At 56.8% G+C, this 23245-nt stretch overlaps 2 protein-coding genes across 7 annotated transcripts in view; one reads left to right on the forward strand and one right to left on the reverse strand.

The window, feature by feature from the left end:
- LOC112915994 (uncharacterized) overlaps positions 1–8803 on the reverse strand; it is a 32876-nt gene extending 24073 nt beyond the window's left edge. Inside the window, exons 1-3 of the mRNA XM_072733651.1 lie at positions 8729–8803; positions 7949–8608; positions 6715–7890 (exon numbers count right to left, since the gene is read on the reverse strand). Of these exons, the coding sequence (XP_072589752.1) occupies positions 6715–7890; positions 7949–8608; positions 8729–8803 (1911 nt within the window). The remainder of the gene's footprint in view (positions 1–6714; positions 7891–7948; positions 8609–8728) is intronic.
- The window catches only part of ST3GAL1 (ST3 beta-galactoside alpha-2,3-sialyltransferase 1), a 96222-nt gene continuing 80078 nt past the window's right edge, over positions 7102–23245 (forward strand). For 2 of the 6 annotated variants that reach the window (XM_025993481.2, XM_072733887.1), the window contains exon 1: positions 7307–7448. The gene's annotated coding sequence lies outside the window, so the exon portion shown is untranslated. Of the gene's footprint in view, positions 7502–7649; positions 7865–23245 lie in introns of those variants that run through there. The other 4 variants (XM_025993480.2, XM_072733888.1, XM_025993482.2 and 1 more) reach the window with 4 other exon arrangements.

Consider the following 23245-nt stretch of genomic DNA (forward strand, 5'->3'; position numbering starts at 1 on the left):
GACGTGGGTACCCATGTGCAGTCCCCTCGGGTCTGACGGAGCATAGTTTGAAAACCTCGCTCTAACTCAACCTCCTCAAGACAAGAAAGCAGAGGTCAGAAAAAGGATGCTCACAGCCACTGACAAGTCAGGCGGCTACACAGTGGCAGAGCCAGGCCTTGGGGTTAGAACACCTTATCAGAGAGACTTTGTCCATGGCCCTGTTGGGATTTATGGTTGAAGGGCCGAGTAGGATGTGTCCACCCAGCCCCTGCAGCTGTGTTACAAAAGGAAGTTGTTCAAAACCGCAGAGTCCTGGACCCTGATGCGGGGCTAGTGAATTGTGACTCCCTTGGCAGTGGGATGCAGGACTCTGTGCTTAGAATAAGCCTCCTGGAGTCATCCTTGCACACGCTGAAGTTGGAGAAGTGGACTCCAAGGGTTCCTAGTCTGGCCCCAGGAGGTAACTGGCGACGTCGCTGCGTTCCTTCTTCTGCTTGGGGCCAGAATGAAGAGCCACAGGCCTACCTGGCAGGCTATGTAGAAGGTCATGTTCTTGACTGATTTCTTCTATAACCATTTACTGACAATTACCACGTCCTCAGGGTTCCAACCTTGTTCCTCTTCATTTTCCACGACATCCTCATGTAGGAATGCCTGGGTGGCTCAGCGGTTGAGCGTCTGCCTTTGGCTCAGGTCGTGATCTGGGGGTCCTGGGATCGAGTTCTGCATCGGGCTCCCCGCAGGGAGCCTGCTCCTCCCTCTGTCTCTGCCTCTCTCTCTGCTTCTTTCATGAATGCATAAATAAAATCTTAAAAAAAAATCCCCATGTGATCTCACTTCACTCACGCTTGGTCTCCACCACCACGCTTTCCTGGGAATCTAGTCCTGTAGCCCAGTCCTAAACACACAACTACCTGTGGCCTGACACTCTTCGGTCACTCCATCCACTCCCTTGTCTGGACAGGCTTGTGAGTGCTCGCAGAATAGAACATGAGGACGACGCTACGTTACTTTAGGAGCCAGGTCATGAAGGGCATGTGGCTTCCACTTGGTCCTCCTGGGTGGGATGCTCCGTCTCAAAATCCAGCCTCTGCCTCAAGTAGCCTAAGCCACCTGGACATGCTCCGGTGGACAGAGCCCGGGGAGTGTAGTCTTCAAGTCAACCCATCCCCATCCCTACACCTAGGAGGGAAGAAGCCTCATAGGACCCCAGCCTCGGCCACTGAACTTAACTGCAGCTTCCCTGACATGTGGGCCAGAAGATAAGCCCACCCTGGGAGGTTCTATCCAAATTCCTGAGCCCCAGAATCCTTGATCATATGCAACAGCTACTGTCTCATGCCTCTCGTTTTTGGGGATTAAAAAAAAATATGTACTTATTTATTACAGAGAGAGAAAGCGAAAGAGAACACAAGTAAGGGGGAGGGACAGAGAGTGAATGGGAAGCAGACTCCCCACCGAGCAGGGAGCCCAATCCCAGGACCCCAGGATCATGACCCGAGCCTAAGGCAGATGCTTAACCAACTGGGCCACTCAGGTGCCCCTGGGACCCCTGGGGGATGTATTGTTGTGCAAGGATCAGGAACTAGAACAAACTGCAACCAAATGTCCCGCAAAAAAAAAAAAAAAAAAGTGAAATGTGATGTGGGCCAACGGTACTTTCTCCTTCCTGAAGTTCTGTGTTTGGAGATGGCCACCATCCACCCAGCGTTCGTTGCCGTCGCCCTGGGGTTCCACGTAAAACAAATCTCACTTTGGTACCTTCAAGAAAGAGGACTGAGTATTGCTGCATGTTTCGTCCCACAAAGCCAGGGATCCGAGGGGAAGATGCTGCCAAGTGCTGAATCCACTGCTCAGAGCTGCCTTCGGGGATCCGAGATTTTTCTAGCTTTTAACCCAATCGTGCCAATGCTCATCTTGCCATGAGAGATGGCTGTTGCCTCTTCAGATGCCTCGTGCCCATCCGGGTGTGTCTGTGGGTGTTAAACTTGTAGCTCTGGGCGAGGAAGGAGGAGGAGATGGGGATCGGGGTGTTCCCCTCCTCTCACCACCCCTGACCCACGTGGGTGGGTTCTGCTGGTTTCTTCTCCTCTGAAACGCATCTGCCTCTGCCCAGGCTTCTGCGCCTTCCTCAGGTCAGACCCCTGACACCTGGATTATTGTTACGATCACTGCCTCCAGTCTGGACACCCCCCTTCCCCCGCTGCCTCACAAGGCTGCCTGAGTGGCCTGGCCAGCATGCGAGGGTCCACATGTCGCCCCATCGCCTCTGCTCAAATGTGAAGTCCCCGAGCTCCTAACGGCTCTCAAGGTAAAGCCCAAACTTGCGAGGCTGTGGGTGAACTGGATGAGCTCATGCGTCCTGTACACACCGCACACGCCCCCCTGCTCTCACCTAGCTCATCCTGAGATCCCGGGCCACCTGTCCCCAGGAGCTACCCCTGGTGGAGGAGGTCATCGAGAGGACGTGACCGCCAGCTGAAAGGAGAGCTGGCCCGGGGCAGGTGGAGGATCTTCACCCCCTCCCTTATCCTTAGAATACACACACCACCTCTCCCGCACCCTGTTCCCACAGTGGGAGCCGTTTTCAGGGACACAGCCTTGAAAAAGCCAGGGGTCGCTGAGACCTCCTAGACAGTGCATAGGACCTCATTAAGGCCTCTCTATAAACTTTTAACAGTCTAGAAGGCAGGTTCAGAGATCTACTCATCTTGAGGCACCCAAGATAAGACTTATACGTTCTCTCGCTTATTAAACCTGCCACTCACCATCTCTTTTGTCCGTCTCTCCCTGTCTTCTGTGAGTTGGGCCAGTTTTGGATTTTACCCCAAATGCTCCTGAGCCTGCAAACCAACACCCTCTAAGTGCTCAGCTGCTGGCCTATCACAACACTGCCCCAGTGTGCTGAAATGACCGGGACTTCAGTCCCCGCTGCCAACCTGTGGGCTCCTGGAGAGTGGGGACTGTGTTGTGTCCACCTCCATGACCCCAGTACTTAGCACAGTGTCTGGTGGATCAGGGTCGGCCCTAAGTATCCAATGACTGTTGTTCTGGGCAGAGGAGGAGAACACACACAGACACGTATACACACACAGACAGCCACGTGAAGAAGCAGCAGAGACCCAAGGGATCCTCTACAAGCCGAAGAAGGCCAAGGACTGCCAGGAGCCACCAGAGGCTGGGAGAGAGGTATGGGACGGATCCTCTCTCAGGGCTCCCCAAGGGAGCTAAACCTGGTGGCACCGTGATTTCCGACTTCTGGCCTCCTGCGTTGCGGAAAAATGAAGTTCTGCTGTTTTGAGGGGCCACCCAGTTTGTGGTGATTTGTTACAGCAGCACCAGGAAACGAACACATCCAGGAGGGCTGGATCCAAGGACAAAAGCTTAGGAGCAACAGTCGTCCTTTATGGGTCCATCCTGCAGCCTAGAACAGCAAAGGCTCTGCGGAAACAGTGAGGACTGCTAGGAATCAGAGTTCTTGCACACCAGGCCTCACACGAGATCTCAAGATCTTTATTTACTGCAGGGGTTGGGGAGCCCCATGATGGCTGTTAGTGACATCTTCACCGGCCCAGGAAGATGGAGACCCATATTGATTCCAAGGACATAACAACATGTCATTTAACCAGAGCTTCTGGACTGAATCGTATCCGGTACACAGGGCTCATTAAGAGAAATAATGGGAGAAAATGAAGGAGAAATCCACGTTGGGACCACATCAAGAAGGACCTCCACTGCTAGACTCAGAAGTTTGGACTTGTATCCTTAGACAATGGGAACCGCTGCTATTTTAAGGATTTTGAGCTTGGGAATGCCTTGCAGCTTTGGAAAAAAAACTAATCTGGCTATAGGTCTATCAGTTACTTGCATCTGCGGCAAGTAACAGCACCATGACCTAACGTGGCTTAAACAAAAGAACTGCACTGATGAATACAACAGAAAGTCTAGAATTAAGCTTTCAGGGATGGTGTGATCAAGGCTCTGGGTCTTCTAAGCTTCAATTTGGCTCCCCTCATGGGCATAAGATGTCTTTCAGAGGGAACTGAGTAACTGAGATCAAAATACTTTCATGTTCACGTACAGTTGGAAATAAAGAGAAGCTTCCCAGGACTCTTGAGGCCTCCTTTCCTAATAGACACAAGTATCTTTCTCTCTTTATCTTGTTGACCCAAACAGAGATTAAACCTACAGTTTCCCGAGCCAAAATCTGGCAAAGAGATTAGGATGGTCATGATTGGACAAGATTAAGCAGCTGCCTTCACATGGATACTGGGTGTAACATATGTTAGTGTAGAGTGTGTGATTCTGTGTTAGGTCTGCTGGCTCAAAGGCCCCGAAGACTCCCAGGGTTGGAAGGGGGTTGAAGGGTCATGCATCCTGCATTCCCTGTGATGCAAAGTGTACAGCTCTCCTTCCACATGTTCACTCTTGGGGTGGGTACATGCTGCCCGGGCAGCCCATTCACGGTTGGATTGCTGACCCGTGACCCAGCCAGGCCTGCCAATCCGATTCCTCTTTCTGGAAAAACTAAAACCCAGAATAGATGAGTAGTGGAAAGTGAAACTGGAGGGAGTGTTTTGACAGTTGTCGTGACATAGAGGGGCCGAGGCCGCAAACACCAGGAAAATCAGACGGCAGCCCCCAGGACTTAACAGAAGAAGACTGTGGGCAGGGAGAGAACAGAGCAGAGACGGGGCAAGAGGAGGGAGAGGAAGGGCGGGCTTCTCTCTCAGGGAAGTAGAGACACGGGGCTGGAGCCAGAGCCAGAAAGACTGGCTGTCTCTCTCCTCCAGCTTCTGTCATTACACCCCTCGGTTACTTCTCTTTCTCTAGGGAAAGCCGAGTCCCCCAAACCATGGTAAGTGAAGCACTGCTCCAAACCAACTGCCACGCGCGCAGCAGCTCTGAACTCCCCACTGACGAGCCAGGCAGCCTTTTCTGCCCCATCACCCAGATGGCATCAGGGCCCATTAGGCTCCTTCCATTCTGTTGTGTGAAGAAAGGGGGTGGGGGGAGGACGAAATCAATTACCTTCACCATTATTACCCAGAGCTTTGCAGTAGCTCTGAACACGTGGGGGTGGGGGTGGGGGTGGGGGGGTGTGAGCATTAAATCAATGTCAGGGCTCCCTGGGGGGATTTACTGCGCAGACACTCCCAGTAATGACTGTGGCTGCTATTCCTGGGCAGGGCACGCGCTGGGAGACACACTCAGGGTGACAATGAGGGATGCCCTCACACACACCCCTGACACACAGCCCCGGATGTGGGCTCCTGGGAAAGGTCCAGGGGCCTCAGAAGTGCTGTCTGTGCGGCATATCACAACACTAGAACAAACAGGAGCGACGGGTGGGGGTGGGGTGGGGGTGGGAGAGGCCCTCTCTGTTACCTGGTAAGAAATACACCGAAACAAAAAGTATGTGGGCCAGAAAAGGCCTTGCCAGGTTAACCCAGCGAGACTAGGAAAAGGTGCATCTGATGCACATCTTTTTATAGATAAGGTGATGATTTATGCATGTTTCACCACAGAGTCACTTAATTAGGAATTCCCATCTCACTGTGGAGTCACCTGGGGGAACTGCCAAGAACCCGAGGCTGAAATTAAGAGCTGACTTTGGTTCTTGGCTGCAAAGTGGAACAAACAGCTGGATGATCGGGGGCCACTTACTTGCCCAGTCTGGTCTTCTCTCCAGGCTCTGCTAGGATACGACGGTACAGTTCTAATCCCTAAGTGGTTTATTTTCTAGTGGTGCATTCTCTCATTCTCTCCTCCTCTTTTCCAGTCTGCTCCTTCTCTACCTCTCTCTGCTCTGAAAAGCTCCCGTTTCCTCTCCCAAAGGCTGCTAAGTCTCCTGGACCAGCCTTTACCCATTCCCTGGGGCAGGCCACCTCCTTTCTGCAGGTGGAGGCCCATCATCTAAACAGGACTTTCACTGGGCACCTCCTATATGGCCAGCATAGTTTTAAGGGTTCAACATGTACGAATATACTTGATTATTACAAAGCCCGATGGGCTAGACAGTTATTAGGCCCATTTTCACGGAAGAGGAAACTGAGGCACGGGGCTACCTAAGCCTGGATTCTCTAACCAGCCTGAGGTCACACATCCAATGAGGGCAAGGCAGGATCCGAAGCAGGAAGTCCCATCCAGCGGGCCCTGGTCTGGAGCACGCACCACAGCCTCCCTCTAATGAACGATGTGCTGGGAGCTACCCCCTTTTCCACTGCAAAAGGCTGACCCTCTCCAAGGGAAGCGGTGGAAGCTACAAGAATTACGTGCCCCCTAGGCCACACTGTGCCTCCTCCTTGTTAGCATCAGCTCAAAGAAGTTTCAAAAGAGGGTGCAGTCCCCGCAAAGGGATAAAAGCTGTGCAGTCACGTTTTGCTAATGCCTCTTAAACCTTGTGCCCAGCATTTTGGCCTCCAAGCCTGGCATTCTGTCTTCCATGCCTCCACTTCCCCATAAAGGAGAAAGGGCAACCTTCCCCTCCCCAACCCCCCCCCCCCCCCGCAAACCTGAGCCCCAAAGGGAGCCGGGTCCCCGAGGCCCCCGCCCCAGGCCGCCCAGGGCGCGGGCCCTGCGTGGAGTCCCGCCGCCTGGCGCTGGCCCTGCTCGGCCCCGCGGCGCAGCCTCCGCATCTGGGAGGAAAAGAACCGGCGGCCGCAGGCGACCCAGGGCGGGGTCGGGCCTCCCGGGGGCCCCGGCCCCGCCGCGCTCCTCCCCGAGTCCCACCTCGAGTCCCGCGCCCTCAGGAGGAGGTCGATGGCTCTGCCCGGTCACCCGCAGGGATCGGCCCCTTCTCGCTGCGGCGCGCGCCCATCTCGGGCTCTTCGGGGCATCCCCGCGGCTTCTCGGGGTGGGGACGGGGGGGCGCGCGCCGGTCGCCTCCCCTGCTCCGGTCCTGCGGGCTCGTGGGCGGCGACCCGGTCCCCGCGGCGCCTCCCGCGGCTCCCCGGCTCGGCCTCCCGTGCACGTGGCTCCGGAGCCCGCAGGAAGCCCCGAGCGAGCGGAAAGCCGAGCCGGGAGCGGGCGGCGGGGGCGCGGGGGGCGCGGGGTGGGGAGCGCGCGCGGGGGGCGGGCGCTGGGCGGAGGAAGGGGAGGGCCGCGCGCCGCCGAGGCGCCCGCCCCGCTCCGGCGCGCCCCGCTCCGGGCCCCGGCCGGCCAGGGAAGCGGCCCCTCCCGCTCCACCCGGGGGAAGGTGTTCCCGAGGCCGTTCCCATCCCCACCCCGCCTCCCCGCCTCCCCGGCCCCAGCCTGCGCCGGCGGAGCTCCACTATGCCAGACAGTTTCGACACTTTGCAAAGACAAAGACCGGAGGGCGGAGGTAGGGGAGGACGGGGAGGAGGAGGAGGGGGGAGGACGCAGCGATGCGAGCCGGGGAGGGGGCGAGTGCCCGGGACCCCCCGCCCGTCCTCCTCGGAGCCGCCCCCCTGCCGGTGCCCCGAGCCGCGGAAACTCCAGATGCGGTGAGCGAGCGCGCAGCCCGGGTGCGCGGAGTTGGGGCTCGGGCAGTTTGCGAGTGAGTCCCCCGAGCCCAGCGGGGACCTGGCCGCGGCCGGGGGCGGAAGCGGTCGGGAGGGGTCTAGGAACGGGGGACGGCGCAAGTGGGACCGAGCCCCCCCCCGCGCCCTCCTCCCCGGGCGCCTGCAGGAAGACACCCGCAGGGAGACCCCGGCCCGGCCCGGCCCCGGCCACGGCCACGGCCACGGCGTCACCCGGGTCGCCGGAGAGGGCGGAGGTGCAGGAGGAGGCTGTGATCCCAAGACCCGCGGCGGGGCCGGGGCAGCGGTCCCCGGAGTGGCCCCAGTGACATTGCACCGGCGCCAGGCTGGAGCCTCCCGGGTCGGGGCCGCCAGAGGGCGAAGCGGCCGGCGGGGCCGCGGTAGGAGGGGTCCCCGCTCGGGGCGGCTGGCGGGGGCGCGGGGGGCGCGGGGGCGCGGGGGCGCGGGGGGGCGCGGGGGCCCGCGATCCGGTCCGGCGGCGGCGGGACGGGGTCGCCTCGAGCCCCCTCCCGCCCCAGCGAGCGCGAGGAGCACCTCCGGGAGGTGGCGGCGCCCCCGGGGACGGCGCAGAAGTTGGCGCCCGGGACGCGGCGCGGTGGGCAGGGAGGGATGGGGCGGGCGCCGGGAGCGCGGCGCGGGTGGCGGAACCCCGGAGCCCGCCCCGAGCCCGTTAGGCGCCGCCGCCGCAGCGGGGCGATCGGACAAAAGTTAGCAACTTGCCCGCGTAGCCGGGGTGTGTGACCCGCGCGGGCACGGGCCGCTCCCTGGGGGGCGCAGCGACCCCGGGCGGCGCGCGCAGGGGCCAGGGCTGCGTTCCGAGTCGGGACCGTGGCGCAACTTTGAGCTCCTCCTTTCGCCGCGCGAGTGTGTTTGAGCGTGACCTTGCGGGAGGAAGCGCGGCTCAACTTGAGATGGGGGTTGAGGCTGCGCCGGGGCTGGCTGCTCCATGCCCCGCGCGGCCCGCCGCCCCGGGGGGTGCAGGGAGGGGTGCAGGGCGTCCGCGGGGGCGCCGGGGTCCGCTCCGCCGCTGGGGCCCCGGGTCCCACCAGCCGGCCATCGCGGGGCTCGCCGGGGAGCGCGGCGGGTGGACACGTGCGCGCCCCAAAGTGCGCGAGCCGTGGGGGCTGGGCGGGTCACTGCGTCTCCGGGGCGCGCGGGGAGGGGGGGCTGCGTGTCCCGCAGCGGGAGACGGCCTCGGGGCGCAGGAGGGCTGCAGGCGTCCCGCCCGGCGTTCGCGTGCCCACCTCCAGGAGGGGCTCCTCGCCCCGCGGATTTGGGCCCAGATGGTCCCCAGGGGACACAGCGAGCGCCCCCCCCATCCCCCGCGCTCTGAGGCCGAGTGTGTGTGCTGGGGACGGGCGCGGGGTGGGGTGAGCGCGGGGAGAACGAGATGCGCAGGGAGCGAGCTTGTCCCCGAGCCTAACACACAGTAGGGGGAAAAGGCTGTTTGCAAACCACCCCCCCCCCCCCCCGGTGGAAATGCGCTGGCGGGGCCGGGGAGGCCCCTTGCCTCCCCCTCCTCCTCCTCCCCATTTCCACTACACGATCCGCGTTCATCCACCCAGTCCGGCCCTTTAGGCTCCCGGCCGTGCCTTGAGCACCTACTACGTGCCGGGTTCGAAGCGGAGCTGTTCTTAGAAGCCGAGGGCGGAGCCGCCTGGTGTTCTTTCCCCCGAGCTGCGTAAGGGCGCGCGGGACGCTCGCAAAAGGCAAGGTGCACTGCCCCCTGCCGGCCGCGCTGGGACCTGCCGCCCGGCCCCGAGGTGGGGAAGGGGCCCGGGCCACAGGGTGGGGGTGGGGGTGGGGCGGCTCCCTCAAGGTGCCCCCTGCACCTCCCCTTCCTGCCCCAAACACCCTGGCACGGCCTGTTTCTGAAATCCCGTGGTTGGCTGAAAAGACCCATTGGAGTTCCCCATTCCCGCCTCCCCCGCGCTCGCCCAGGTCCGGGTCTTCCATCCCCTCTTTCTGTGAGGTTCAGGCGTGAGCCTTGAACTCCCCGAATCTCAGTTTCTCTGTCTGTGAAATGGGGTCATGACTGTTCCCTTACAGATGTGCTGCGCGGAGCGTCACGTATCATTGTGCAAATGTGCGTGCACGTGGGGATATACGCGTTCACCTGTGACCACCTGTGACTTCGGAGCCGGGAGAAGGAATCTTAGAAAGAAAAATATTTTTGCGGAATAGATAAATAACAGAAAGGGGAGGGGGCTCCTTCCTCTTCCGCCTTTGAATAGCCCCGCAAGCCTGGGACTGTGCGGCCCCTGCGTTCTGCTACCCCAGTGTTTGCTGTGCAGGCTGTAGGGTGGGGACACGGCCAGGGCCTGGGCAGAAGCAGGGTCTTCCCCTCACCTCCTGGGGTTAGCAGGCCCCAGGCCTCCTCTTGAACGCTGCCCTGAGAACAAAAACAGGAAGTGTTGCCAGAAGTGATGGCAGAGGGTTTCTTTAGGGGGCGTGGATTCTGCTCCTCCAGGCTCTGCCCCAGTTGCGGAAGCTGCCTTCTGAGCAGCCTTCTTGCTGACCTCAGGGCTGTGTTCGCACTTCACGGCACAGGCTGGGCATCCCCCCCCCCCCCCCCCCGCAGCCGTGCTTACCAGCACCCCTGCTGAAGGTGGGGACCTGCACATATTGGCTGTCTGGAGCTGTCCCCTAGGTATGGTGGGGGGGATCCATCTGTGGGCCTGGCGGTGAGCAATCCTTTCCTGGAGCCCCGGGTGTGTGTGTGGCTTTGTGCCAGGCAGGTCTCAGATATATATATATATATCCACCAGTCATCTCCTTGTCCTGTTTCCCAGTAAAGCCTGTATGCACCAAGGACTAACACCACTGGCCAGTGGAATTGCTGGCCAGGTCACAGAAAAGTCTAGAATAAGGCTCACAGGCACTTTGTTCAGTTGTGGAACACGTGGAAACTTCATACACCCCCCCTCCTTGCAGACCGGAGGATCTGAGAGCTCTCTGCTCTAATTTGGGCACACGCGCCCAACCTTGGGCCCCAGAGGAAGCCTGTTCTTCTCCCAGGGCCAGCGCTCAATTGCTTGGTAACTTGGCACCCACACTGTTCCAGGCTCTGGTCTCAGTTTCACTCTCTGCAAAATGAGAGGCTCGGAGTTCCGCTGACATGGCCTTGGGGCCGTTAAAACCCTTCTTCATGAAGACAGCCTGCACCCTTCCTGCTTTTGCTCCAGGTCCATCCTCAGAACCTTCCAGAAAGTCCTGGCATGTCAGATAACAGGGCCATCCGGGCAGTGACGCCCCCCCACCCCCGCCCCTTCCCTTACTCATAGAGCCTGCTCCAGACTCTCAGAGCCCACGCCCACTTGCTGAAGTCATTCGCCAGCAATTCTCCGCACTGGACATTGAGAGGTTTCAGACCCCAGAAGTCTCAGGCGCTGGGTCTGAAGGTGGGCAGAGCCCAGGTGACATTTGTGGAGACTCCCAGTATGGCCAGTAAGAACCGTGGTGACTTCACCAGAACCAATTCTGCTCCCACTCCAGAAGCTGAGAATATTCATAGAAATCATTTTGTTCAATCTTTCATATTAATGAAAAAAAAAACAAAACTGAGGCCTAGGGAGGGGGGATGGAAATCACAGAAGGCTGGGTGACAGAGCTGACCTAGAACACTCCCTGCTCTCCTAAACTCCAAATAGGTGAGTCCTCTGTTTGCCCTTCCCCACATCTGTGTTCTTTGCCATACACTGAAGTCTCCATTTCCTTACTTGAAACCAGCGTTCCTCGGGAAGCCTGGGGCTTTATTGTTTCTGGGGTCTTGTTGTGGGTCGCGTCGTTTTGATTTCGGCTGCACCAACATTTATTAGGAACTCAACTATGTTCTAGTCACCACGCAAGATGCTGGAAATAATAGGGTTGGAAGAACATGAGATCGATCCTGCTTCCTTTCCCTGCTCCCACCCACCCCCAGAGGTCACAGTGTGGTGCGGGGGTGCCTGGGTGCATGAAGAGTTGCGGTGTGGGTTGCACAGGGACACACGCGTGTGCTGCGGGAGGGCCGGAACCGAGAAGGGAATGGATTCCTCTGCCTTGTGAGACCCACCGAAGGAGTCACTGAGGAGACCAGGCCTGAATAACTAGGGGGATCAGACTGCGGGGAAGCAAAGGTATATTCTAGAATGCAGAGAGCTGGTGTCTAGTGTGCTGTGCACCCTGCGTGCCCAAGAAAAAGAAAGTAAAGTAAGAGCCCAGGCATAGCTCTGTTCTGCATGGTGCAGGAGCGAGGGAACTGGGATCTGGGGAGGGGTGGTGTCAGGGATTTGGCCCCAGTCCTGTGGCATGTGCTGATCTCTGGCTTGCTCTGGGGGGATTTATTGCTGCTCAGCCCGAGCGCGGGCTCCAGAATTGTGATCTTCCAAGGGTTACGGGCGTTGCAGTGATAGCATGTGAGATAGGGTAGCTGCTTTGCTTTCCCTTTAGGAAAATAAAACTCAGTGCTTTATCTTTAGTCCTTGTCCTTCTACTTGATCTCAGATTTGAATGGCTGCCTCCGTGGGGAGACAGGGAGACGGGGTTAAAAGCCTGGCAGGCAGCTTGGGGTGTGGGAGGGGGGTGCGCACCGCGCCCAGGTTTTCAGGCACAGGATGGTGTGAGCTCAGGCAAGCCCTGCCTGCACTTGGGGAGCTGGATTGAAGGGCAGGTGGGTGATTATCTCTGGACGCAAGGTGAGGGGTTGCGGTCCTTGCACCTGCACAGGACTGTGTGGTGGGGGGGGGGGGGTGCGAGTAAGAACCTGAGCAGGAGGGTTAGATCGGGAAGTGCTGATGGCTGGAGGCAAGGTATCCAAACAGAGCATGTGGGAAACGGAAGAGTTGACTGAAAGGCAGAAAGTTCTAGAAAGCTCACGGAAAAACACTTGATGTGCAAGGCTGGTGTTAATGTTAAATGGTCTGTTAGTAACTCCCACTGGAAGGAGGGAGGCCGAATCAGCGGGTGAGAGCAACAGCTTGCTTTTCTCATTCCTGCGGATTGCGTAAAACTGAATTTCTCTATCCCTAGGGCACGACACTGGGAATTACCAGGAGCAGGGATCGCTGGGGGAGGAGAGAGTGTACCGTGAAGGTGCTGCTGGCCCTGAGCCCCTCCCAGGTGTGGCCAGACTGGCTCAGCAACCGGTGTGACCTGTGTCAATGTCAAAGGTACCCGGAGGAGACTGGGTCTGTCACGGTTTACCGTGGGACGAGTGTCAGAGACAGGCCTCTGGCGTCAGGGTAATTCCTACTGAGTCAGGTGGGTCCAGGCAGGGCAACCACTGGCCCGGGACTCAGAACTCCCCGCTCCTGGTCCCCATCCTATTTCACCGGCTCCTGGCCGAGGACCTTGGGTGCATCACTGAGCTTCTTAAGAGTCTCCCATCCCTTCAGCAGGTGGATGGCACTTTGGAACTCCCACTCTGCCCGGGAGCGTTTTGTGCAGGATGAGGCCATGAACCTGCCTTATTGATAATAAATACGGTAGTTTCTACTTTTTAATAAGCATTTAGGGTATGCCCAGAACAGTGGCAAGTGTTTTAAACATCAGATCCATCCGGGTGCCAGTAGGAAACATGCCCTCGCGAACGGAGCAGAGAGTTTAATAAAGGGAATGTGTATAGAGTGGGGAGCGGTGTTTAGAGAAGTCCAGCAGGGATGAAGAGGACCTGAGCCCAGTTACCACCCCCCACCATCCCCCTCCTATCCCCGCCCCCCAAGAGGCAGATGGACGGATGGGTGAGGGAACCCAGGAGTGTGGCAATAGGGACAGGAAAGAACCAGAAGGATAATGCCCTGTCCTGCCTGCTTTTCACGACCCTGGTGTCCCTGAGAGCTGAGCTCGCCCAGCGGCCAGAGGTCAGGGAGTTCCTTGTCGGAGCCTCTCAGGGCCTGGACAGACCGGGAGGGTGATCTTGCACTCACTTGTCATCTCCTTTGATGTTGCAGCCAGGGGCCTGTGAGGTCACAGGATCCGCAAAGGACAGACCTGGAGGCAGGAAGGGAGCCATGTCCGTGTCGCTGGTGGCAGCCCAAGTTTTAACCATTGTGCTCGGTTGTCCTAGTAAGACACAAGAATCAAGAGTAAGATATTACTAAGAACTTTATGTTTGCAGGACGCCTGGGTGGCTCAGTCGGTGAAGCATCTGCCTTTGGCTCAAGTCATCAGGGTCTTGGGATCCAGCCTCGTGTTAGGGTTCCTGCTCAGCAGGGAGTCTGCTTCTCCCTCTGCCCCCCACCCCACCCCATAGTGCATTTGCTCTTTCTCAAATAAAAATTTTAAAATCTTTATTTTTAAAAGATTTAATTTATTTATTTTCATGAGAGAGAGGCAGAAGCATAGGCAGAGGGAGAAGCAGATTTCCTGTGGGGAGCCCGATGTAAGACTCGACCCCAGGACTCCAGGGTCATGCCCTGAGCCGAAGGCAGATGCTCAACCACTGAGCCACCCAGGCGTCCCTAAAAATCTTAAAAAAAAAAAAAAGACTTTTATGTTTTCAATAGAGTCTTTGAGAAACAGAACAGCCTCAGTATTAAGGCTTCGGGGGTCTGAGGCTTTCCCTTGTTCCTCAGGGATCACATTATTTACCTTTCCTGGGTCTCAGTTTCCTCTTTTGTCATGGGGATGATACTCAGTACAGCTGATGTGAAAAATAAACAAGTCCTTCAACAGATATCAGCTTTTATTCCCAAGAGGACCAAGGCTCAGATGTGTGCTGCTGGGGGTGGTTGTGCTTCCCTGTGTCCTTAGAACCTCTTCCATACTCAGATAATTCTGTTCAATATTTTTAAGCTTTTATTTATTTACTTATTTATGAGAGAGAGAGAGAGAGAGAGAGCATATAAACGGGGGGAGGGACAGATGGAGAAGCAGACTCCCTGCTGAACAGGGAGCCTGAAGCAGGACTCGATCCCAGGATCCTGAGATCATGACCTGAGCCAAAGGCAGATGCTTCACCGACTGAGCCACCCAGGTGCCCCTGTTCCAATATTTTTGTCTTAAAAGTTGTTTTCTTCCAAAAACATCTGGGGATGTTTGGACCATTTCTTCTGATTCTGTGTGTGTCTGTGTGTGTGTACGTATGTGTCTGTATATTTTTTCCTCCTCTAAAATATGGAAAATTTATCTAACCAGGTCTGACTCTGGAGCCCTTGAGAGAATATAAAATACAAATTAAAAATCGCAGTAATTCAGGGAAGTTGAAGGAAAGAACATTCATTCTACATTATTGGTGGAATTAAAAAGTGGGGCGGGGGGCGTTGCAGATGACTTTTGGTATAGGTCCACCTGTGGGTATGCAAAGAAATTCCGTCCTTCACCAGCTACCTTCAAAGAATTGAAACCCAAATAGATATCATTGTCATCAACTTTGCTACATTAAAAAAAAAGAAAGAAAGAAAATCCATTTGAATCCACGTTGAACTAACGGAGCAGAGTGGCTAAAAATCCCCTTCATGAATATTTACTTAGCAGAGGGCTCTTGAGAAAAACCCAACCAAAAAAAAAAAAAACCCACAAAAAAACAAAAAACAAAAACAAAAAGAAGAAAAAAAAAGAAAAAAGAAAAACCACAACCAAAGCAAACCCAGCTTCTTCTCTGAGAGGGTGAAATGACTCCAAAATATTGTTTCATGCTCAAAGAGCCTAAAACAACTCCACATGAAAGACGAAAATCCATCTAATTGGGCATTTACCTTTTCAGAAATAAAAGGCTCAGCAGAAAGAGAAGAAAAGGGAAAGAAAAGAAAACCTCTTTCCTTGGAAGACTAGACGGGAGCCCAAAATAAACCCCCCGATTCGCTTGGCCCAGTAACGAGGGCTGCAATCCCCCCTCCCTTTCTTTACTGCGCTGTTGCCATAATTGCCTCCGAGAGCCACCAGCGCCAGCGGTCTGAGAGCTCAAACCCCTGCTCAAGCCTCCCGACCTCTGCGCCCACAGCCATTGGCGTCTGCAGCCCTGACCCTGTTTGGACTCTGCTCCAGCTGCAGGAGGTGTCGTCCCGGGAGGAGGGTCCAGCCCCACGTTGCAGAGGAAGTGACTTATCCAAGGCCACACGGTCTCTGCACGCAGATCTTCCTTCCGCGCACCCGACATTGCCATGCTTCCCATGGCCTAGCTGCCCCGCCGCACATCTCCCTCAGCTCACCCCTCCCAGCACCCACCTCTCCAGCTCGAGCTGTCCAGTTGAGGGGGGTGACCTGGTCCACACAAGGGTCCACACAAGTGCTTGTGGAGAAGGCAGATCCAGGCCTCTGACCCTCCATCCTCACCCCACGAGGGTCTAGCTGTCTTCACCTCACCCTCTGCTCCCTCACAACTGGTTGGGGGAGTCTGAAAAAGGTGGCAAGGGAACCCACACTGAGATCCTAATGAGATCCTCGAGAGTCAACTTAAGGAGCCCAGGCTTTGTCGTGGTGATAATGCAACACAGCGCAAGACGGCATCACAGCGCAGGATGTAAGACAACAGCCATGGCTACCACTTAGAGATGGATCGTGTAGGGTAGGGACCGGTGAACCAGAGCCAGAAGCCGACCTGGCTGAGAACCAGCTTGGGGTTTAGGAAGCCAGGGTGCTCCATCCCCGGGGTGGGGTTAGGGTGTGAGTGGTTCCTGGGAGAGGGGCCCAGGTAAGGTTCTGCGGGCGGGGTCCAGGGAGCCAGATCCCAGTGGACCCCCCAGAAGGAAGCTGTCGACAAATAACTGGGACATTTAGTTGGGTGATTTCCCCACCATGCTGTTATTGTGCACATAAATAATCTGGTGGTCAAGGGGAGGAAGGGAGCTGGTACACGGAGTCTAAGTCCGAGGACAAAGGCATGAACAGGATTTTTTTTTTAATATTTTATTTATTTGTTCATGAGAGACACAGAGAGAGAGAGAGAGGCAGACAAGCAGAGGGAGAAGCAGGTTCCCTGCAGGGAGCCCGACGTGGGACTCCATCCTGGGCCTCCAGGACCACACCTGGGGAGGGGCAGTGGCTGATTCACCGTCAGAGCGCAGAGAGGCTGTCATGTGCCCTGTGTCCCTGAGAAGGGGGTCAAAGGATGTCGCTCCTGTTGGTGGGGCCGGGATGCACGTGCCGTCGGCAGCCTTGACCCTTCCCTTAGTATTACTCTCCTAGTGTCTGTAACAGCCCTATAGTCACCGCTTGTACATGTTCCCTGTTCTCGTTTTACAGATGTGGAAACTGAGTCTCAGAGAAGTTAAGCCACTTGCCCAAAGTCACAGAGCCAGAGAGTGGCAGAGCCAGAATTGCAGACTGCCTCGGTTTCTGCCCAAAGCCCCAAATCTCAGGCACCATGCTGGGTCATTCCCGGGATCATCCCATTTGCCTGCATCAGGGGGACCGGGGAGGGCGGGGCAGCCTCCCTAAGAGGTGCACGTGGGGAGCACATCACAGCAGCTACCTGTCCCCAAGCCCAGGGCGCACTGCGTGCCGTCTCACCCAGAGGGCCTGGCAGATGGACCTGGCTCTGGCTCTGTGGCCTGGTCTTTGGGAGGAGGCCCTGAGTTTTCTCCACATGCTCTTTCCCAATGGATAGGGGGGAGGGTGCTCCAGGCCTTTTCCCTGATTCCCCAGTTGGGGCTGCTTGGAGGGGTTTACTGAGCAGGTAATCCTGGTAGTCTCTGGGGGCTCAGGAAGGACTGGGAGCCCACCGAGGAGGCAGGACCCCGAGCAGAAAAGCTCAGTAAAAAGTTCATCACCAGGTGCGTGAACCCACCCAGCTCCCAGGGCAGGTGCCTCTCGAGCCGCCCTGGCCCGAGTAAAATGATTAATAAAAGTTGCTCTTGCAGCATTGGAAAATTGCCTTTTAATGACATCTTCACAATGGCGAGAAAGGTCTGTTTGTTGTTCTCCTGCCTCGAAAACACTGTTAATCCTACCACCTGGTGGAGAGTGTGATGAAGAAAGACCCGGTTGCTTGGGAGACCTGCGAGCTGCGCAAACAAGAACGTTCTTGCTGGGAAGGGGGGGTGGGGGCATCCCTGGTTGTTCCTAAAGCAAAATCTGAAATTTCAAACCTCAGCTGTCTGGCAAAAAAAAAAAAAAAAAAAAAAAAAAAAGGAAAGAAAAAAGGGGGGAGTTTATTTTTTTTTAAATTTTTTTTATTTATTTATGATAGTCACACAGAGAGAGAGAGAGAGAGAGAGGCAGAGACATAGGCAGAGGGAGAAGCAGGCTCCATGCACCGGGAGCCCGATGTGGGATTCGATCCTGGGTCTCCAGGATCGCGCCCTGGGCCAAAGGCAGGCGCTAAACTGCTGCATCACCCAGGGATCCCCAAACGGGGGAGTTTAGAGGCCGGCGAGATCACACACCACCACCTACTAGAAATTTTAAAAGAAAGACGCGCCTTTTGGGGTGGTGGTTGGAAGCACTGGTTCCCACAGATCTGCCGTTGTTTTCCTGTCTCTGCCTGTGACTGGGAGCAAAGCGAACGATGCAACACCGATCCTCGCCCTCCGGGATTAGAAAACCTGAACCGATGTCTACACTGTGCCAGACACCCGTTTTGGATACTGGAATATGTGTGCGTCACTGGGACTCTGCCCCTGGGATTGACGTAAAGGAGGCCTCTCTTCTCTCTGAGCCTGAGCGGTGGTGTCATAAGCTGTCACCGTTACCGGAGGGGCATGGGGGGTGGTGGTGTGTGTGAGTAGATTGAATGATAACAAATGACAGGGGTTGCACGTTTACAGAGCACGAAACGAGAATCGTAAAATCCGAGCGTTTGCACAGAGGCTTAGCGATGCCCTTGTTCAACCTTTCCGAGTCCAAGATTTCAATTATTCATCTCCTGAGTCATTCATTGATTGGCTCAATAAAAAAATACCGGCTCTGCTGCTTCTTGGCTGTGTGACCTTGAGCAAGTAGCTGTACCTCTCTGTGCCCCCAATTTTCCTTATCTGTAGAATGTGAGAAAGAATTCCTAAGCTCCCGCCGGGTATACTCAGGAAGCCCTACACGAGTTGGTCCTTGGGACCAACCCATCGTCACCGTCGTCATCGTTCAAGTTCAGAAATGCCTGGCCCAGGCTCCCAGGAACTGGTTCCTCGCGTCCACCCTCCCACGCGGTTATTCTGTGTCCGCTGGCGCGCTGCCGGTGATCGCGAGCTCCGTGGCCCACACAGCGGCCCTTTGTCCTCCGGACGCCTCCGTGGACGAGGAAGGCCCGGAGAGCTGCTTCCCTGGAGGGCTTCCCGGAGGAGGTGGGAGGGTGCAACTCTGAACTCGAGGCCGGGAGAGTGGTTGGGGCTGTGGTGTGGCCGCTGGGCCCTAGCGGCAGGTGAGGATGGGTCAGACGACACGTTTTGGATATTCTCTGTCCCCTGTGTCACAGCTCCAGCAGCCGGCTCAGCTCGAAGCCCGCCCCGTGCAGCTCCTCGGCCTGCCGGCCGCCGGAGCCAGGGCCAGCAGCCAGCCCGCAGTTGGCAGCTGCCAAGTCCTGCCCTGCCCGCTGGGTTGCTGCCCGACATGGGACGCTCAGGGTGTCCTAGAGAGTGGGCGTCCCCTGCCCTCCCGGGGGCCAGAAGCCAGGTCGCCCGGCTCCGGGTGTCCCCCTCACCCCGCACGCCACGGCCTCCCAGACCACCCGCGCCCGTGGGCTCCTGGGGACCTCCCTCCGAGCACACACGTCGGGGTTGGGTTTTGTGAGTCTGGCGGCTGTCTGCCCTGTTATCCTTCCCGAGTTCCTGCCCAGGAAATACCATGTTGTGGACGGGTTGAACTCCTGCAACCTCCTGAACACGCCTCCGTGGTCATTCTGCTTATCGGTGTTTTGACAGTTGGGAAAACTGAAGTTTGTTGAATTGGGTGTTTGACCCCAGGTCCCCCCAGACTCCTGGGTCGAGTCGGGGAGCAGGGGAGCTGTAACCCTCCTCCTGCACCAGCAGGGCTCGCTCCAACGTGCCCATGTGCCAGAAGGTTCCTGGGGCCAGTGGGTCTGGTCTTCTTACCGCCCACACCAGGGGCCCCTCCACCAGCCTCCCTCCCACCTCCCTTCACTTTGTTCCCGAGAATCAGATAAGAGGCCAAAAGAACAAAGCCCCCCCTCCCCCCACTTCCCTAGCCATATTTCAAAGGGATATAAATAGGACGGTAATTGGTGGCACTCCGGGTCACCTTCCACACGGACAGGCTTTATGTGATGGCCAGGCCTGTCCTCCGGCTCAAGGTGTCCGTGGTCAGCAAGTTCTCTTCCCTTCCTTCTTCCCCCCCACTCACAAAATTGTGTTCCAAAATCCGGAGTTAGGCCTCCTGACTGAGGCCGTGCCAGCCTGCAAAACAGACACAGGTGTTGTGGCTCTGGGTGGCACAGAGGAACCCTGTCCCCCTGCTCTGAAGGCAGGTTCAGTGGTCCCAGCAGGGGAGGGGAGGGAGGAGGCGTCTCCTGTCCAAGAGGCCTGGGGGCAGGAGACAGGGGACAGAGAGCCAACACCTGGAGAACCCTGGGGGTTCTGGGGCAGCTGTGGGGCTTCCGTGTCCCAGCCTCAGTCTCCCCACCTGTGCCCTGCGGTAGCACCACCCAGCTTTCTGGCCCGTGGTTGAGAGAAATAACAGGAGAGGATGGAGGAGAGCCCCAGAGAGCAGACCAGCTCGAAGACAGTGGGACCTGGTAACAGTGGCGGTGAGGATAGAGAGGGCCAGTGCCCGTGGGACCCCACAGAGGAACCCCAAGAGGGAACTGGGGCATCTCCCTGTCATGTGCTTGCAGGAAGGGGCTGAAAGAGACGTTTGGGGGTCCTGAGTGACCTGCATTCTTTCAGTAATGAGGTGTGGACGAGGTTTCCTTTGCTGCACTTTGGAGAGGTTCAAGCAGCCCCACGGAGGAACCCCGGCAGGTGGAGGCAGGCAGGGAACAGCCTGAGCCCCCCAGCTGGTGCACGTGGGAGTGATCACCGCCGTGTTGGTGCTGGGAGGAGCACCTGTGCCTTCATCTCTCTAGGATCTTCGAGCTGATTGTGCTCCTTGTGGGCAACCCAAAGTTGAAGCCTCTTGGAGAGAGCTGGGACCCACAGATGATGTTATGGAACCCAGAGCAGGGGTGAGCCAGCGAGCCGCACCGCCCCCCTGCTCGAGGATTGGTGGGGTGTGAAGTGGGGGGGGGCAACCTTCTAGAGTGAAGTGGGGGGGACAACCCTCTAGAGCCCTGATGGGCTAGAAGGTGAGAAGGGCCTGTGTAGGAGGAGGCCCTGGCTTTGAGCTGCGCCTCTGCTGGTTTCCCGCCTCGCGGCCTTTCAGAGCCTCAGCTTGCACACCTGTGAAATGGAGGTCAGCTTGCTCCCCCCGCTTTCCCCAGGGACGGCTGTGAAGACTGAGTGAACTCATGCCCACGAGATGCTGAGCCCGGTGCCGGCCTCATTGTCCACACTCGTCCATTCGCTCTTGGCAGTGATAACGCCTCCCCTGGAGAAGCACCTAGCGTCTGGGTTCAGAAACCCGCTTACTCTGAGGACTGCCCCCAGGTGAAGCCCTTCCAGAGCGGTAGGGTACACATGGGAGGCAGCTTTCCCGCCAACAAGTGCATGTGCTTCCCGCCTGGTTCCGTGCGTCTCATATCAGCGCTCCGGGGCCACGAGCAGGGAGGTGCAGCAGCATCAGGAAGGGGCCGGCCAGCTCCTCCACCCTCGAGTCAGCCCCTGGCACCCCTGGCTCCCCCGCCCTGCACCCTGCTCCCATCAGAGAGCCCAGCCAGCACCCCTGCTCCGGGCATCCCAGCTCCTACTCCAGGCGTTTCTGGGTTGCCTCCCCGCCGGCTTCTGATCTGCCCCTGCACCTGCCTACATCTGGGGCACCTGTCCCTCTGCAGACGGATTGGCCAGACAGTCTCCATGTTGACCTCTGTCTCGGTGGTCAGTGTGTTCTGGACAGGAGTTCAGACTGAAAAACTGCCCACTTGTGTGCTGACCGGCTGCCCCTGGGGTGCAGGGTGGCGAGGCTGCTGCTGACTTGTGTGCCCCCCACCCCTCCTCACCTGCAGAGCCCGACAGTGTGCTGTGGCCCCTGCCAGGGAGGAGCAGGGAACTTGCAGGGTGCACAGAGGCTCCGCGAGTGCCGCGCTCGTCCACGTGGGCCTCGGTGTATCATTCGGGCTCTGGCCACGGCTCTGACTTTTGGAGAGTTGCTTACCCTCTTCCGGCCTCCACTTACTCGTCCGCAAAATGACGCACATAACAGTTGATGTCACATCACCGTGGAGACTAGCAGAGCTTTTGAGAACACGGGGCTTGGTTTGGGAAAGTGCCCTTAAGCCCTTCAAAGTGTATCTGCCACAATTCCTACTACTAGTTTCACTTTACTATTTCACGTTGGTTTTTATCCACTTGCTTTTCAGTATAGTCTTGCGAAGTAGTTGAAGCAGGAACCGCGTCCGTGTTACCAAGGAGCAAACTAAGACGCCGAGAAGGGCCATTTGTGTGTAGTCACGCAGCCTGGCCTGACCAGCCTCCCCGGGTCGGCACACCCGGCGGCAGGGCACCCCGTTTTGGAATATGACATGACCACGGGCATCTGAAAGCTGTTGTTCAGCTGGGCTCAGCGTTCACAATTATCCAGATTATCATTTTTCACGTGGAGGGAAAAGCTGTGATTTATTAAGCCAACTGGCTGTCCTCCTCTGGGAGTGATGTAGAATTTCGCTTCTGGTCCCCTGCTCTGCTCCCCAAAGAAACAAAAATCGGAGAACAGAATCTCTCATGAGATCGATCATGGTCTAGTGCGTGATGGTGCTATAGGGTGGGGGCCGGCCCATGGTGATGTTCTATTAGGGCCAAAGAAGGAATGATTTATGGGCCCTCATCTCCTGTGTGGCAGATAGATGTTGGACGATATGTTTCTCGCTCCTGAATGTCCCAGGTTAAGCCCAGCGGTTGGCAGCCGAGGGCCTGGGCTGGTACCTGGTGGTTGCAGGTTGCATGGATAGAAGCAAAGGAGCAAATGGCCTGGGAGAGGAGGGGTAGGGAGGCAGGTGGGCATGGGGAGATGCAGGGTGGCAAAGCATGGGAAGAGAGCCACGACGTGGCATTCCAGAAGAGGTTTCGGGGCTGCGTGTTAAGAAAAGCAAAAGGCACGGAGAAGGACAATCATCATATGGTTTCACTCATATGGGGAATATAAGAGATAGTGAAAGGGATTATAAGGGAAAGGAGGGAACTGAGTGGGAACAATTAGAGAGGGAGACAAACCATGAGAGACTCCTAACTTTGGGAGATGAACAAAGGGCTGCAGAAGGGCAGGTGGGTGGGGTTGGGGTAACTGGGCGACGAGCACTGAGGAGGGCGCTTGATGGGATGAGCACTGGGTGTTACACTACATGTTGGCAAATCGAACTTCGATAAAAAACAAATAAAAAAAAAGCAGAAGGCAAAGAGAGTCTCAGTAGATATTTAGGTTGCACCTGGGGATGAACAGGTTCAGAGTGGGATAGTGACCTTCTCTGTGTACGTAGCATCCCTGTGCTGTGTTAGGAGCTGAGACACCGAGGGCCTGGAAGGTGGGGGACACCTGGGGAACGGTTCTAGTTTATAAAAGTGCCACAGTTGCCAACGTGCCAGTCGGGGTTGGGAATCCAGTGCAAAGGGGTGAAGATAAGCATGGGAAGCCACAGGTACCCGGATGTAAGGTGGCTAACCTAGCTTTGAGTGCGGGAGTATGTTAAAAACAAAAAACAAAAAACAAAAAAAAAAAACATCTTGGATGTGTGACCCAGGAATGAATGGTTTTGTTCATTCTCTCACTCAAGGAACAGGAACTCACTTTCTCCCGCGTGGCAAGAG

The sequence above is a fragment of the Vulpes vulpes genome, chromosome 13 (genome assembly GCF_048418805.1).
Source record: "Vulpes vulpes isolate BD-2025 chromosome 13, VulVul3, whole genome shotgun sequence".
In the NCBI taxonomy this organism is placed as follows: Eukaryota; Metazoa; Chordata; class Mammalia; order Carnivora; family Canidae; genus Vulpes; species Vulpes vulpes.